This window comes from Pleurodeles waltl, chromosome 10 (genome assembly GCF_031143425.1).
Source record: "Pleurodeles waltl isolate 20211129_DDA chromosome 10, aPleWal1.hap1.20221129, whole genome shotgun sequence".
Classification (NCBI taxonomy): Eukaryota; Metazoa; Chordata; class Amphibia; order Caudata; family Salamandridae; genus Pleurodeles; species Pleurodeles waltl.
This window is the reverse complement of record NC_090449.1, coordinates 186,805,325-186,822,574: the sequence shown is the minus strand read 5'-3', so window position 1 is coordinate 186,822,574 and position 17,250 is coordinate 186,805,325. Positions and strand designations below refer to the sequence as shown.

Sequence of the window (17,250 nt, the reverse complement as noted above, 5' to 3'; positions counted from 1 at the left end):
CAGCCTTTTTATGACGGGACCCCTCCATGAAAAGGCTGGCAGAAAGGAAAGTTTTGATCAGCACAGCAGTGCTGAACTTGGTATCGCCATGGCTGACCACAACTTTCACCGCCACCAACCTGTCGGGATCCCTGATCCCGGCGGCGGTCTCCTGGTGGCTCGGACACCAGGGTTGTTATCTTGCAGTCGAACCACCAGGATTGTGGTGGTCAGACTGCCAAACTCATAATCAGGCCCTATGAAACTAAAACTGCATAACATTAAGGATGTCGGTCCTGTTGCTCAAAGACGTAGAAGAGTCGCTTTTCATTTACAAGAAGCTATTGAAAAAGAACTTGAATCATTACTTAAGCCTGAGATTGTTGAAACGTTCCACTGGTCCAACACCATGAGTTTCTCCCATTTTAATAGTGCCTAAAAAGGACAAAGAAGGAGCTGTGCACCTATGTCTTGACACGCACCAGGCGAACAAAGCCATTGAATTAGAGCGACATCCAGGGCTGCACATTGCTGACACGATCATGCAACTGGACTGTGCCAAAATCTTCTCTCAACTTGATTTGAAGAAAGGTTATCATCAGTTAGAACTAGAAGAAAGCTGCAGATATATTACAACCTTTGTTACACATGTTGGTTTGTTTAGATACAAGAGGCTTATTTTTGGTGTGTCATTGGCTGCAGAATGTTTCCAAGACATTAATGATGCATCATACAAACTGTTGTGAATGCATTTAGCTACAGTGATGACATACTGTTTTTTGGGGCAACATAAATGGAGCATGATAGAGCCCTCACACAAGTATGTCAGTTCCTCAGTGATGCAGGTTTGACTTTGAACACAGACGAGTGTAAGTTCAATACAATAAAATTTAAACTCTTTGGCCTTATCTTTTCTGATGGGAGTATGACGCCTGTTCCTCCAAAAGTCCAAACCTTCACAAATGCTGAACCCTCACAAGATGTTTCAATGGTACATTATTTTCTTGGAATAGCCAGCTACTGTTCACAATACATAAAAGACTTTGCCACTGTCAGTGCTCCATTACGGGACTTAACAAAGAAAAATGTTTTCTTTAAATGGTCACAAGAATGTGAAAAGAGTTTCAAGAGAATCAAACACACCATTGAAAATGCTATGGAAAATGGTGCACGTTAATCTAAACACCCTCCCCCCCCCCTGAAATTGTGGTTGAAGCTTGCCCCGTTGGGAAAGGCGCTATACTTGCACAGCATAGTGGACACCCAAGTAAAGCATACTGAGGCCTACACTAGTATACGTTTGTTTCAAACAGAACATACTTACTGACAGTCTGAAAAGGAAAGGTTGGCTGTAGTATGGGCTTGTGAACATTTGCATGTATTTCTGTACGGAAAGCCTTTAAGCTGGTGACTGATCTTCAAACTTTCCTGACCATCTTCATCAATCCAAAAGCCAAGATGCCTTCTCAAATTGAACAATGGGAACTACAATTGCAAGAGTATGGTTATACAGTTGTGCATCGGCCAGGAAAGAATCAAAATCCTGCTGACTATTTTTCAAGAGTGCCAATTCATGATACTCCATCCAAAACAGCTGAGGCCTACATCAATTTCATTGTCAAGTGAAATACACCAACTGCTGTATCGTTAGCCCAGATTGTCACTGATACAAGTCATGATAGTGACTTACTAAAGTTAAAAGACATAATTACACATCAATCATGGAACAAACATTTACAACCTCTCATTAATGATGGTGAAACTCTAAAGTACAAGAATGTCAAAGAAAAATTGTCCAAAACTCAGGAAAGAGTTACACTATGAGGATTGAAGAACCTCATTCCAGAAAGTCTGCGCCAAAAGGTGATAGAAGCAGCTCATGAACAGCATTATGGTATTGTTGCTTCAAAGAGAGCTCTCACAGACTGAGTTTGGTTTCCATAACTAGATGAAAGAGTTGAAAAGGAACTCAACCCCTGTAACATATCCAACTACTTGTCAACCAAAGCCTTTTAACATACTCTGATTATGTCAGAAACCGCTAAACATGCCTGGGAGAGAATGGTCATCTATGTCCTTGGTACATTTGACAATGGACATCAGTTAATGGTAATTTTAGATGATTATTCATGTTTTCCTTTGGGGAAATGACACATAAGCGAGTAATCAAAAAACTTGATGGCATCTTTGCAACATGGGGCTTACCAGCCATTGTGAAGTCTGACAATTTCCACCCTTCAAAAGTAAAGAATTTAAATAATTTCTGGAGCATCTGAACATAAAGCATCAAAAGATCACACCCTTATGGCCACAGGCCAATGGACCTGTTGAGCATTTAGTGAGTATGCAAAAGAAAGCAGTGCAGCGGGCAACTCTTGAGGAGCTCACTCTAAAGACAGCACTGAATTCTACTCTACGAGCTCATCGTTCAACACCCCACTAGACCACAGGTGAAATTCCTGTGACTTTGATATGCGGGAGAACAATGGCAACTATGATACCCCAATGGTCCACAGAAAGAAATAGTAATAAAAACCTAATTTGTATGAGGAACTTGGTTCAAAAACAGAAAAATAATATGTATGCTACAAGAGGTGATATACAAAAGACCTCTCCTTCCAAAACGGAGATTTGGTGATTGCTGGACAGTTACAGAAAAGAAAATCTTATGCTCCTTACGATGCAGAACCTTTTCAAGTAGTCTATCAAAGGACACATGGTGACTACCTAACAACCTAACGACCTGGAAAGTCCCTCACCAGACACTCTTCTCACTTCAGGCCTGTGTTTCATCTATCTTCAAATCGAGATGGTGAAAGAAAGGCAGATTCTGAAAACTCATTGACTGTTGCTGATTTCATATTCCTTACTATCATTGGCAATCTCTGATATTGAAGACAACCGTTTACAGCTTCCAATAACCAGATTGAGTCGACAGATTAATTTAAGAGATATAGTTGTACATATTTCCCTATATATGTAGATATTTGTATTTTGTTCATGATTTTCTAAATATTTGCAATATTTTATTTAACAGAGGTGGAGATGAAGTGTCTTGCATGATTTAGAATGGAACCTTTCTTGCTCCATGAGGACTCCATGTCAGCGTGATGTAATCGCTAGAATAGAATATATGTAAGCTTGGTTTAAAATGTAGGAGTTCACAGGTACCGGCAGAGGAATAAAGATGTGTGATTTACAGCTCTGTGTGTGGCCTACTTATTCAACAGGTACCAGACTGGGGAAGAAACTACAAAATTGAGTGCATCATAGTTCACTTTAAAACACATTTGGGCTTGCACCAATGTATGTAGATATTACAGGTTCTTACTCACCCATAAACAGATATGAGCAATATCCACATCTCCAATTATAGTTATTACCAATTTCTAAAGTACCAGAATCAGGTGCTGCTTTCTTCTGACACTAAGCAAGAGGGATACCCAGTTTCCATTTGCCAAGAAACATGTGACCTACCATCACGTTCTGTCTCTCACCAATAAGAAACATGGCTAACACCACAAAGATGGATGCAATTTTCCATCATCCCACATAGTCAACCATCTGTTTCCAGAATTTTAAGACATTCTATAAATGTCCTGGAATCGTTTCAGTGATAGCACTATTGATCACCGCTACCTGTCTAGCTGTTTTTTTTCTCTCCCACGTACACTGTGCACAGTTTTGAGATCTACTCATGTTTCCAAACTCTGTTGTCTTCACACATTTCCCCTTTCATCTCCACTTGCTCTTTCTATCTGCATTCGCCAAGTAAAATTTGCCAGTGCTACATATACAAATATATTAGCCACGCTAGCATTGACTCCCAGATAAACTGAGCTAATTTTCATATGTGGGACTTTGCAAACATCAGCTGCAATGATTATGGATACATGTCAGCATATTGATTACAAAGATATCTTATTGAATAAAAGTCATTGCTCTAAGGGTTATATATTTTACATCATTAACTCCAATTGGGAGACATTTTTTAAAATTATATATAGGACACAATATTTTTGTCCGACAATATTTAGGTCATTCTATTCTAGCACGTTACCAATGGTTCCTAGCAATACATAATGAAGAGGCTTATATTATCACGGCCTCCCCTCAGGCCAGTCACAGGATGTCTGTTTTTCTGTTCTTTACTGGCTCCCCATTAACAACAGAGTTGTCTTTACACTATTGTGCAATGTGCGCAGATCTGTGTTTCTGTGTTCATGCTCTCAGTAGCAAAAGGCCTATACTCTATATTCCTCTGTATAGCTTAATATCTTTTATCAAAAATTGTTGTAACCATTCCCAAGTTTAATAGGCCTCACATCGATGGTCGTAGCTTTGCTCTCCCTGCCCCTTGGATTTGGAATGTTCTTCCTTTAACTCAGCTCTTCTCCCCATCACCTCTCTCAGAATCCTGTTCTGCCTTGAAGGCTCATCTCTTTGGTGATATCTACAACTTCAATAAATTTGTAGATGTTATGCTTCCTATTCCTAGTGCTATGGAATAATGGTGGTGTATGAGCACTTAAGAAAAGCCACATCGCGTACCATAAGACACCAATATCTCATTTTCATTTCTTTAGTACTAGCCCTAAAATAACATAACCTGTTGCCCATCTACATTTTACATGATCGAAGTATTTTCTTGCATATAGACTATTCAGATATTCAAAAACACATTGGCTCTCATTTATAGTAGCGTGCTTCTTCAGGGAAATCATACAATATGGGGATTGCTTCAAGTTCTTCTATAAGAATCTAAAAGAATTATGCAATAAATGTGTGATTACTTGAGTACTACACATTTATCTCATTGTTTCGCAATTTTTCGAAGTGGCATGCTAACAGAGATAATGCACTGATGCAGCATTACTTTACAGGAATCAAGATAAGCAATACTACCCCTGGTTTATTCTTTTCGCATATGAATTGAAAATAACTTTTCCTAGTTATTTGAATTAGAATGATGACCCATCTTCTCCTGTAGATTACAAGTAGTTACGGTTATTACGTTGTTACCCATTCATGCACAGGTGTCTTTAACTAAGATGTATAGTAAGAAAAGAGATTTCTTTGCATAGTGATTAAATATTGTATGCCTTTTTGCCATATTTTGTAATTTCGCAAATATTTATTTTTATATTTTAGATTTTTCTGTCACTACGGGTACCCAAACTGATGAACCAAACTGTAAGCGCAAGAAACAAGGTTAGTGTTTGTGCCAATCTGCTTATGATCTATAATTTTCCATTTAGAATTTTGATAAGTCCAGTCTTCCATATCAACCAGTTGTAAGATAAATGAGGGTATAGTAGTTTTAGGTCTGGCCTCGACTGAGCTTTTGTCATGAAATAACAAAATAAAAACACAACGTAGGCTGTGAATCAACTCCCACCAATAAGGATCGCCCCCTTTCAGCTGTCGCCTGTAGGAAGTATCGTTCAGATTTTGATTAAACCAGAGGAGTATTTACTCTTCACATTAATGCAATTGTCTGACTTACTTTTCAAACGTATGACTCCATACAGAGTGAGTGCTTCCATAGTTATAAAATAGGTGCATTACTCTCAAGAGTAGCAGCAGTAGGCAACAGGAATCTAACGGGCATATTTACCATTATTTCATGCAGTGCAGCAAGCCACCTTGCAGGGCTGCACAGTGTGGAAGGGAAATGGCAGGAATGTGCTATATTTAACAATATATGGTGCATGCCTGTCCTTTCCTTGCACTGGTGCCTTTTGGCTGCCTACTGGCTGTGTTGTAGGCAGGATTGGTTTTGTGCATGAAAGGGCACCTTCCTGCACAAAACAATTCTCAGATGCATTTTCCTCTTTCTAAGTGTGTGCTGCAGAATGCAGCACACTTAGAAAGGTAAAACAAGGAGGAGAAATAAAGATATTTCACCTTGCTATGCCTCCCCAGGGGAGGCGTAGAATTTTGACACATTTCCAGGTTTATCAGAGTCAGCAAATGTGAAAATGCGCCATAACCCATGGGGAGATGCATGGGAACACCCATGTTTCACCCATGGATGCCTCCCTGGGGCAGAGTAACACAACGCAGTGTTTCACGCTGCGTTACTCGGAGATTTATTAAGCCACTCAAGACCACCTTGCATGGCGTGATAAATCTTACTTTAGTGTTGTGTCACCCTTGCAAGTGTGATGCCACACATTGTTCAATATGCCCCTAAGGCTCGTTACTTTAAGATGGAAGTAATTGTTTTTAAAAAGCCCCACCCACCACTAAAACCAATACTATGCATGATAAACAAAAATTGACATGAAATCATATCTAAAAAGTATTTAGGTACACTGATACATTTGTCAAGTTTTTCTTTGGGAAAATATATTTGAATGAAAACAAAACAGCAAATATTTGCAAAGCAAACAATTTTGTTCACAAAATGGAAGCTAAATATTATGATAAAAGCATGTACATACAATAGTGGCTCCTTCTACATGTAAGCACGAGTTTCTCATGTGGCTTGTGTTTGAGCAAGGAAAGCCAATTGTGTGCTTCTCTGCAACCAGCAGAGGGTACTCCTGTTAAAGTTCCTCAGCGGAACTAGAACTGTCTATTGCCTAATCCAGCTCATCTCGTTGCCCCAACCAAACAATATATCATGTTATCGGAGCACATATGCACCATCTGGTTACAAATGAAATCTGGTAAAATATTAAATCCTTCTGTTCTCCAAGTACTGCACTTCACATCATATTTGCAATAGCACATTTTGCTAGGCATGTCAGTCTTTACCATACACTTAGATCCCATGCTTACCATTGACTGGCCTTAAAAACAGCACTGATATAGTTCTTTAATTTTTTTGGAGTGTTTTACAGAACAAATTAAAGTGAAACGCATGTCCGATGATTTACAAAAATGCCTGGGGGAGCAAGAGTGACATCACATACCCTTTGACATTAATGACATCACAGGGCATGACATCATATGATGTTGACCATGATTTTTTTCCGGAGCAAGTGTCACATGTCCCGAACATCACACTCACACTCTCTTGCACCCCCTTTCAATCATTCTTAATTATTCTAGCTCACATGCATTCACTCATAATCACACTCATAATTACTGAAAATCAGCCCCAGGTTTGCTAATGCTTTGTACTTTGTGTCACTTTTGTGTTAGGGTGGGATTTAATATCCAAAGCAAATCCTGATACACTTTTTTATGTTGTTTTGCATCAAGTGGGCGTTCCATGGATAGTGCATGGGCACTCTAATGCAACCACCCATGTGGTTTGATGCAAATCCCTATCTAAAAACATTGGTAGATAGGATTTTGTGGCAGAATTATACAACTCTTCAAGGCAGGCATAATGAGAAGAAATTATTTAATTTCTGTGCGGTTTTCTAAATTTGCACATGTGCCGCATTGTATAGCACACATATAAAGTGAGAAAAGCTTTAAAGCATGGTTTTTGTACTGGAAGGATATTTTTTCAGTACAAAATCTATACTTCAGAGAACGCACACACCCTTGTACTGTCCCACAAGGGTTTGTGCATTGGTGCATGGCTGCAAAAAAGTGCACCAGCACACAGGAAGAGAAATAATGCACCATATGCTTGTACATGTGGTCCCTTTTTCCCTTTTCCATTGACACAAGGAAGTGCATCATGTTTGATGCTGTGTCACCTTGTGTCAAAGAACAGTCTCCCATAATGCCACTACTCGTCACTGATGTTCACTCACTTTCTCTCACACACAAATGCTTACACATACATACACATACTCACAGATACAATCAATTAATCAATCATGGATTTTTAAACTGCGGGTAATCACCCATAGGGCCTCAAAGCGCTGAATGAGGCGTGCTCCTCAGTTGAACAGCCGGGTCTTGAGTTCCTTCCTGAACTGCTTCAGAGATGTAGTCTGCCTGAGCTTGACAGGCAGTGAGTTCCACATCCGGGCTGCTAAGCAGGAAAAGGTTCTTCCTTCTGCTGTACTTTTCCAGATCTTGGGGATGGCTGCAAGGGTGAGCTGGGAGGATTGGAGACGTCTGTTGGGAACGTAGAAGGCAAGGCAGTGGTTGAGGTATGTTGGTCCTATGTTGTGCAGTGCCTTGAAGGTGTGGATCAGGAATTTGTATGTGATACTTTTGTTGACTGGGAGCCAGTGTAGGACTCTGAGGTGGGAGGAGATTTGGCTGGGTCATAGGATGTCCAGGATGAGTCTGGCTGCTGCATTCTGGACTCTTGTAATCTTAATTGACGTTTCTTGGTAATGCCAGTTTGCTGGTGATGAGTATTTGGGTGACTGTCTTCCTCGTGTCGGGGGGAATCCATTTGAAAATCTTCGGCAGGAGATACAGGGTGTGGAAGCTTGAAGAGGAGACAGCTTTAACTTGGTGGGTCATCGGTAAAGAGTAGTCCAGGATGTTGCCCAGGTTGCATGCATGGTCAGTGGGGGTGGGGGCATTACCCAGTGTGGTGGGCCACAGGAGTCATTCCAGGCAGAAGGGGGGAGCAGATCACGAGGATCTCTGGCTTGTCTGAGTTGAGCTTGAGGCAGCTGGCCTCCATCCAGGCGACTACTGCTCTCATCCCGTTGTGGAAATTCCACTTGGCTTGTGTAGAGTCCTCGGACAGGGAGAGGATCAGTTGGGTGTCTTCGGCATAGAAGACTATGTTTGGCTCATTTTGTATGGTGATCTTAGTGAGCGGGGCTATGTAGACATTGAAAGGCGTCGGGCTGAGTGAGGATCCTTGGGGCACTCCTCAGCAAGTGTCTTTAGGTTCTGATGTGAATGGTGGTAGGAAGAACCTGATCCAGTTCAGGGCTTTATTTCGGATGCCAGTGTCATGCAGTCTGTCACAGAGGGTGGAGTGGGAGATGGTGTCAAATGCAGCAGAGAGGTTGAGGAGGATGAGTGCAGCGGTGCCTCTGCGGTCCAGTATGATAAGTAGGTCATCGGTGGCTGCTAAGAGTGAGGTTTCTGAGCTGTGGTTGCTTCTGAATCCAGAATGGGAAGGGTCTATGATACGGTGTGTCTCGAGGAACTCTGTGAGTTACTGGTTGACGGCTTTCTTTGTTACCTTGGCTGAGAAAGGGAGCAAAGAGATGGGTCTGTAGTTTTTCAGCTCCCTAGGGTCGGTGGTTGGTTACATGAGTCGCAGGCTGATTTCAGGGTGTTTCCAGTCTGAAGGGAACGTGGCGGTCTTGAAGGATAGGTTGATGGTTCTGCAGAGCTCCGGTGCTATGGAGGCGCTGGCCAAGTTGAGGATGTGATGAGGGCATAGCTCTGAGGGTGCTCCTGAGTGGATGGAGTTCATCAGTCTTTGGGTGTCCACTATGGTAATGGGAGTTCAAGAGTTTAGTATCTGGTGGGGTGCAAGGTCCGTGGTGGTGAGCGGTGCAGGTGGGCTTTGGTTTCTGAAGCTTTCATAGATGTCCTGGATCTTATGGTAAAAGAAGGTGGCAAGGTCATTGCTGAGGTCTTGGGAGGGAGGGATGGATGAGGTGTCTGCCCTGGGGTTCATGAACTCTTTAACAATAGCAAAGAGTTCTTTGCTGTTGTGAGTGCTGCTGTTGAGACATGCTTGAAAGGCGGCTTTTTTTGGCATCTCTGATGTTGTGGTGGTGCATGGTAACTGCATTTTTGTAGGTTGTGTGGTCTTCAGTGGATTTGCTGAGCCTCCATTTATGTTCCAATGTCTGCAGGTGTGCTTGGATTCCTGTAATTCTGGCGTAAATTACTTGTGAGTTTTGCTTGATGATTCCCTGCTGATTTTCTTAGGGGGCTACGTTGTCAGCGCAGTCTGAGAGCCAGCGGTTTACGTTGCTTGCGGCTTCATTAACATCTGTTGAGTTGGGTGGGAGGGAGTGGTTGAGAGTGTTGGTGAGCTGTGCTTCTGTGACCTTTGCCCAGTGTCTGCCATGGGGATGGTGGGTGTGGTGGCGTGCGGTGTTCTTTGTGTAGGTAAAGTGGATGCACTGGTGGTCGGTCCAATGGTGTTCGGAGGTGTGGCAGATTGTGATGTTGTCCCCTGCTGAGAAGACGGGTCGAGAATGTGTCCAGCTCTGTGGGTGGGGACGTTGATGAGTTGTCTTAGGCCACATCTTGTGAGGTTGTCCAGGAGGTTTGAGGTGTTGTGGTCATCGAGGGTATCAAAGTGGAAACGCTGTCTCTCTCTCACATAAGCACACTCTCACCTGCAAGCATGCATACAGTGTACATTTACAAACATGTGTACTTGCCACAGCTGCCACCAAAGGTCACATTCCAGCTGAGTGAGTTCCTTTTCATTTACAGTAATAGGGAATAATAAAATATAATTGGCGATTAGTATAAAGTAAAACAGGATGAAAATAAGGAATATGGAGCCCCCTGTGGTTTTGGCACGTATGTTGCCGCCTCTTAGGCCAGGGGTCGCAAAGGAAGTGCCAGGGGTCAAAAGGGGCAAGCTAGGGGTCACAGATGTGACCCCTGATGAGCACTGATTGACGTCCGTGGTAAAACGTGGGTAAACAGGGTGGCCATATTAAAACTAAATTACAGTTCTTGAATATAATGAAAATGATATTTCAAAACACAGTAGAGTTTTCATTTTCATCATGCTCAAATTGCAGAACTACTTAGAATAACATGTTTTAATACATATCAATCAGACATAAAAAACATTAAATGTAAATTTAAAATAAGACAGACTCTGGTTACTATTAAGTGTTTTCCAGTATAATTAGGTAAACAAGTAGAAGTTATTAAACTGTCCTTACAGTTCAGCTGCCACACCTCTTCTGCAATTTATTTTCCTCAGACAGATGTCCTATTACTCTGCAACGAGCAAACCAGTTGTGTTTCCGTGACTCATAAGTGACCTCAGAGGCTGGCTTTGCTCTGCACGCTTGGTAACATGTTTACTAGGGGTGATGTGTTGCAGTTACAGATTTACAGGAAGAGGTGGAGACAGGAAGCACCTGCTAGGTTCGGAAATCGGTTGTCACTCATACCACAAAATATGTTATCATGTGCACTGTGATCCTTCCATTTATACTGCCCACACTCACAGTATGCTCTAAAAAATGAAGGCAAACTACACTTATATTGTGCGCTATGACCTAAAAACTACATCTTTACTGCAAGTACACTGTGCTCACACATTCAAAAAGTGTCACTGGCCCTACAGATCCTCATACAGGTAATACAAACTGCCTCCCGCCACACGTAGACACATACTCCATGTCCCAGCACTGTACTTGCCACAAACTCAAAATGCCCGTCACACAAGCATAAATTCTTGATGCCAAACATACTCTGTGAACACATACTCTGCCCTCCCAACCATATAACGCAATGTGATGAGACAAGGAAGAGAAAGGGAAAATAAGAGGGATCTCAATGTCAGAAAATGCATGTTTATGAATCAAGTATCCAAGATTGTTTTCCTATTTGGGCATAGTCATGGCTTGATATGCAGTGCATAAAATTAAATTATTAAAAATAGTGCTTTATAACATTAGTCAGTTAAAACATGACCATAATACAGCATAACAGAAATTAATATTTTTTTCAGGCCACCAACAGTCAAAGTTAAAACTTAGCGAACAGGTTACTCTGTCACAATAATGATGGATATCCTATCCACCAAAACCTAAATTCGATTATATCCACTTGGATTTAGATTTTGGCAGATGGGATATCCATCATCGTTGTGACGGAGTAAACTGTCCGCCAAGTTCTAAATCAGGCACCAACTTGCTTAATCAAATTGACTGAAGGGTGGATTTTGTTGTGACAGTAATCAACTAATCCATAATTGAGTTACTGAAGATCTGAATATGAATCCATCAAACTCTTGAAATTATAAACACATTAATATGTGGAAAGTGGTGATAACCTGAATTTGTTTACCATAGAGTTTTGTTTAGGGAATGTTTATCGAAGTTTAAGGTGATTTGGCTGCTTTCCCTTCTGTCCAAGAAATCTGGTTACTTCTAACTCCTCCTTTCCCCTGTCATCATATGCTTGACTAGAAGGTGTTGCACACAAAAATACTTTCTTCATAATGAATGAAACATTTACATGAAGTATGATCTAAATAAGTTGGTGTGCACTGTAATATTTTTCAGATGTTATTTTTCAAGAAAATATATTTTTTTGGTGTGAAAGAAAGATTCATAAAAATGTAAAACTTGTCCTTCCATTCTAAAATAAGACCTAACAAGTTCTATTTGTACCTTCGTATCAAGTTAATACTTCAAAAACAATATTGTTTTATTGACTTATGTGGAGTTTAGTGGGGAAGAGACACCTTTCTAAGATGGCTTCCAGGTTTCCCTTTTCTTTGTAGTTCACAACTTGTGGCAGGTGCTTTCATTACAATTTTCCAACTGCACTGGATATGTCCATTGTTTATACATTTGAGTGCTTGCAAAGCTGGAGACACCCACTTCTGCCTCTTACAAATGATGACTGAATAAGAATCTGGTGCCTAGTGACACCCTGATTATATTTTCATACTTTCTAAAGACCCGCAAGATTTGCCCAACAGGATTCCAGGTGGATCCATCGCAAGACCAGTATTCTGGCCAGCAGCGAAGGGCTCATGGGTAACATGAGAAGCGCAAGCAGTAGAAGTCAAGGAATGCCCAACTTCAAAAAGAGACCGGGTTCTGCTTTCCTCTACAATGTATAATCGATCAAGAATGGCATGATGGGCAATCACTGTTAAATCTGCATGTGTAACAAATGAAGAAATGGCCCGATGGACAATCACTTTTAAATTTGCATCACCATCTTTTTAGGTAATAGACAGAGGGAAATCAGGAAAACTCACAGGGGTTCCTCCAAGACAGAGAGCAGCTGTGCTGAAGTCCACCTTCATCTCTCCATGGCAGCCATACATCACGCAGGACAACACATTTCAGCTCTGCAAAACAGTCACTCCCTCAGAGCAACTTTGTCACCTCAAGCCAATATGATATCTTCCTTCGCTGAGCCACAGAGGGCACTTTCACACGACTTTACAGCAAACTGATATGGTCTTAAAGGAGGCACCACCAGAAAGCTTGTTCATTGATCATTATAGCTACTGTTAAGCATAATAATTTCAATCTCCTCCAGCTGGTGGGAAATATCAACTCCCACATTCTCTTCCACCCGATCCATGATGCATAACTCTCCCAGCAACTGGCCTTGTGAATCGGAATGAATTCTTCCACCTGCTATGCAGGACTTTTCCACAGATGCCCCAGTTTTCAGCAATACATCACATTTCTACATGTGTATCATGTCCACATGTCTGTCCTTCAGCCATTCCCATCTGCCCTCCATACACCACACGGAGCATCCTTATGCAGATGCGGGCACGGCTTCAATGCAGGAAATTCTCATATTCCTCAATGTTTTTGCAGAAAAATCACGTTGTAGTTACAGGGCCTACTCTTCTCTGCTATGAGGCATATTCATGGTCTTTTTCCAACTCCAGACATGCAGAATAGTTAATCCCCTTCAACCAGGCATGACCTTATCACCATAGCACAATGTCCTTCTTCCTCATGAGAGTCCAAAGAATATAAGGGTGGGTAAGGTCCATAGAAACTGGCAAATCCGCCATACCTCTACATTTTCCCAATAAACAATGTCTCTTCTCTTGTTGTGAGGTCATAAGCACTTGACCTCCCACCAGAAAGTTCATTAGTAAGTAAACTGTGCACTCTTGACTGCTTTAGTCATGCAGGACACACTCACACGATATGGCAGACATGCAAGGTGTAATTATGTGTCCCTTGCAGTAGGATGTCTTTGACTGGCCCCTGCAACAATGAAGTATGTTCTGACACTCTTTCAACTATGAAGAACCCAACCATCCTAATCATCCATGCATGACCATCTCCTTGTTTCCGGCCGCCTCATCCCTGTAGGATGTACTCACCTCTGTAGGCCTCCAGGTTATCAAAAACATTTGCAGTCATATAGAATACTGGCAGTCTCCCCATCCTAATGTGATATACATTCTCATCACTGTTAGAAATGGGGTTTTTGGTTGGCAGTCAGGTTACCCCCTGTCCAAGCAAGAACCCTCACTCTAGTCAGGGTAAGTCACACACAATCCAAATTATCCTGTGCCCACCCTCTGCTATCTTGGCACTGAGCAGTCAGGCTTAACTTAGAAGGCAATGTGTAAAGTACTTGTGCAATAAATCATACAATAATACAATATAGCACCACAAAAATACACCAAACAGTGTTTAGAAAAATATATAATATTTATCTGGGTATTTGCAGGTCAAAACGATAAAAGATGCAATATGAAATTGTAGAGATATCACTGAAAAGTGATATAAAGTGTCTTAAGACTTTAAAAAGCAAACAAAGTCTCTTTCAAGCACAAAGTACCTGGTTTAAAGTGGAAAATATTCGCAAAGGGCCGCTGAGGAGGAGATACGTGGAAAAATGGTGTGTGCGTCGGTTTCGCCCCTTCACACACGGACTTGCGTCATTATTTTTCACACAGGGAAGTCATGCGTCGTTTTCCGGCGTGCGGACAGTCTCTTTCTGTGGTTCGCATGCTTACCAGATGTCCCGGGGTCTGTGCGTGGAATCCTAGGCTTGTTTTCCGGCTGCGCGTCGTTCCGGTGGGCTGTGCGTGGAATCTTCTCCCTCACGGCAGGCGTCGCGTTGATTTCCTCTCTGAAGTCGGGCAGCGTTGTCCAGGCGAGGCCGTGCATTGAAGTTCCGGTCGCACCGCAGGCGTCGCGTCGAGCGGCGTGTTTCCGGATCGGCGTGCAGTAAATTTTTCACTGCAGAGCAAGCTGTGCGTCTAATTTTTCGCCGCACAAGGCGTCCAAATGAAAAAGAGAAGTCTTTTTGGTCCTGAGACTTCAGGGAACAGGAAGCAAGCTCTATCCAAGCCCTTGGAGAGCACTTTAGCAGCAAAGCAAGAGTTCAGCAAGGCAGCAGGGCAACAGCAAGGCAACAGTCCTTTGTAGAAAGCAGTCAGGTGAGTCCTTTAGGCAGCCAGGCAGTTCTTCTTGGCAGGATGCAGGTTCTGGTTCAGGTTTCTTCTCCAGCAAGTGTCTGATGAGTTAGGGCAGAGGCCCTGTTTTATACCCAAATGTGCCTTTGAAGTAGGGGAGACTTCAAAGAGTGGCTAAGAAGTGCACCAGGTCCCCTTTCAGTTCAATCCTGTCTGCCAGGTTCCCAGTAGGGGGTGTGGCAGTCCTTTTATGTGAGAGCAGGCCCTCCACCCTCTCAGCCCAGGATGACCCATTCAAAATGCCGATGTATGCAAGTGAGGCTGAGTACCCTGTGTTTGGGGTGTGCCTGAGTGAATGCACAGGAGCTGTCAACTAAACCCAGCCAGACGTAGATTGTAAGGCACAGAAAGATTTAAGTGCAAAGAAATGCTCACTTTCTAAAAGTGGCATTTCTAGAATACTAATATTAAATCCAACTTCACCAGTCAGAAGGATTTTGTATTACTATTCTGGCCATCTAAATATGACCTTCCAACTCCTTTCAGATCAGCAGCTACCACTTCAATACTGTATGAGGGCAGACCCAATGTTAGCCTATGAAGGGAGCAGGCCTCACAGTAGTGTAAAAACGAATTTAGGAGTTTTACACTACCAGGACATGTAAACTACACAGGTACATGTCCTGCCTTTCACCCACACCGCACCTTGCTCTAGGGGTTACCTAGGGCACACATTAGAGGTGACTTATATGTAGAGAAAGGGGAGGTTTAGGCTTGGCAAGTACTTTTAAATGCCAAGTCGAGGTGACAGTGAAACTGCACACACAGGCCTTGCAATGGCCGGCCTGAGACAAGGTAAAGGGGCTACTTAAGTGGGTGGCACAACCAGTGCTGCAGGCCCACTAGTAGCATTTAATCTACAGGCCCTGGGCACATATAGTGCACATTACTAGGGACTTATAAGTAGATTAAATAATCCAATCAGGTATGATCCAAAGTTACCATGTTTAAAGGGAGAGAGCATATGCACTTTAGCACTGGTTAGCAGTGGTAAAGTGCGCAGAGTCTAAAAGCCAGCGAAAACAGTGTCCAAAAAGTGGAGGTAGGCAGGCAAAAAGTTAGGGGTGACCACCCTAAGGCTGTCAGGTCTAACAATCACTTTAACTCATTACACGCAAAACCCCGTTTCGTACTGTGACAATAGATGCATATTATTTTGCAAGCAAATTTGAACAACTAAAAGCAGTTTCTAATAGCTTCTATCAGTTTGCAGGGACGTATTTGTTTATTTCGTTTTGTACTTATTTATTTGGTGGCTGCTTTGTAGCAAGCAGAAAGTGTTGAGTACAAGTCATTCTTAGACTGTAGAACCATCACAAAATTTTATTTTTTAGATGTTGATTTCTAGACTGAAATATTAAAGTCCTAATTCTAGCATCTCTGGACATCAGCTAGGTGGACAGATGTTCTTGGCCCTTTTTCTTGTCCCCCGCTCCCTCTAACCCACTCAAATCAGGACCGGCAGAAAAATATTTGAGTGTTTGACTCAGCAACAAATTAACTCTATGATATAAAATAAAGAATCCAGCAGGCTATAGTTTTGGCCTTCTTATGAGCCATTTGTATATGTTATGGACCCCTCTGCCCTCCACCTATAAACCGTAGTCCAGATTATTATTACATCTCGCCTGGACTACGGGGATGTCATTTACCTAGCTATCTCTCATAAATTAATAAAAACAACTTCAAATAACATAAAACTTTGTGGCACTTCTGCTCCTGCGTATTCCCAAACATCAATTGATCTTCTCACTTTGCAGTCTCCCCTGGCTGCTGTCGAAAACCATAATAAATGTATTACACTATGTTTTGCTTTCGACGTCTGCCAGTAAAGGCACTTTCTTTCTTAGGCACTTGTTTCACGCCTATACTGCCTCCAGGACCTTGACGTTATGTAATCAAAAGCTAGTTCACCTACCCAGAATTAGGTGTCAGACGGGTTGGATGGACGTTGATGTTTCTAGCATCCAAACTGTGGAATTCTCTACCGCCTCAGCTGTTCCAGAGCCCAAGTGATGCAATCTTCAGAAAACCAATAAACTCCTGGCTTTTCTAACTCGGTTTTAGTTAGACCCTGTTTATGGAGCTGCTCATTAGTGCTGAGAAGCCCTGTTTGGGTAACTCTGCGCTGTATAAATTCTACCCATAAAGATGGTTGGATGATGGCTCAGAATTGAAAATAAAGAGATATGTTTCCACGTGTAAACAGTTAATGCCCGATGCAGGCCAAGTGAAATCACTGGGTTGTGGTGCCTGGCCAACTT

At 42.2% G+C, this 17,250-nt stretch overlaps 1 protein-coding gene across 2 annotated transcripts in view; it reads left to right on the top strand.

Moving 5' to 3' along the window:
- CIITA (class II major histocompatibility complex transactivator) overlaps nucleotides 1–17,250 on the top strand; it is a 249,070-nt gene that overhangs the window by 65,256 nt on the left and 166,564 nt on the right. For both annotated transcript variants that reach the window (XM_069210170.1, XM_069210169.1), the window contains exon 6: nucleotides 5,131–5,190. In XM_069210170.1, coding sequence (XP_069066271.1) covers nucleotides 5,131–5,190 — 60 coding nt within the window. The remainder of the gene's footprint in view (nucleotides 1–5,130; nucleotides 5,191–17,250) is intronic.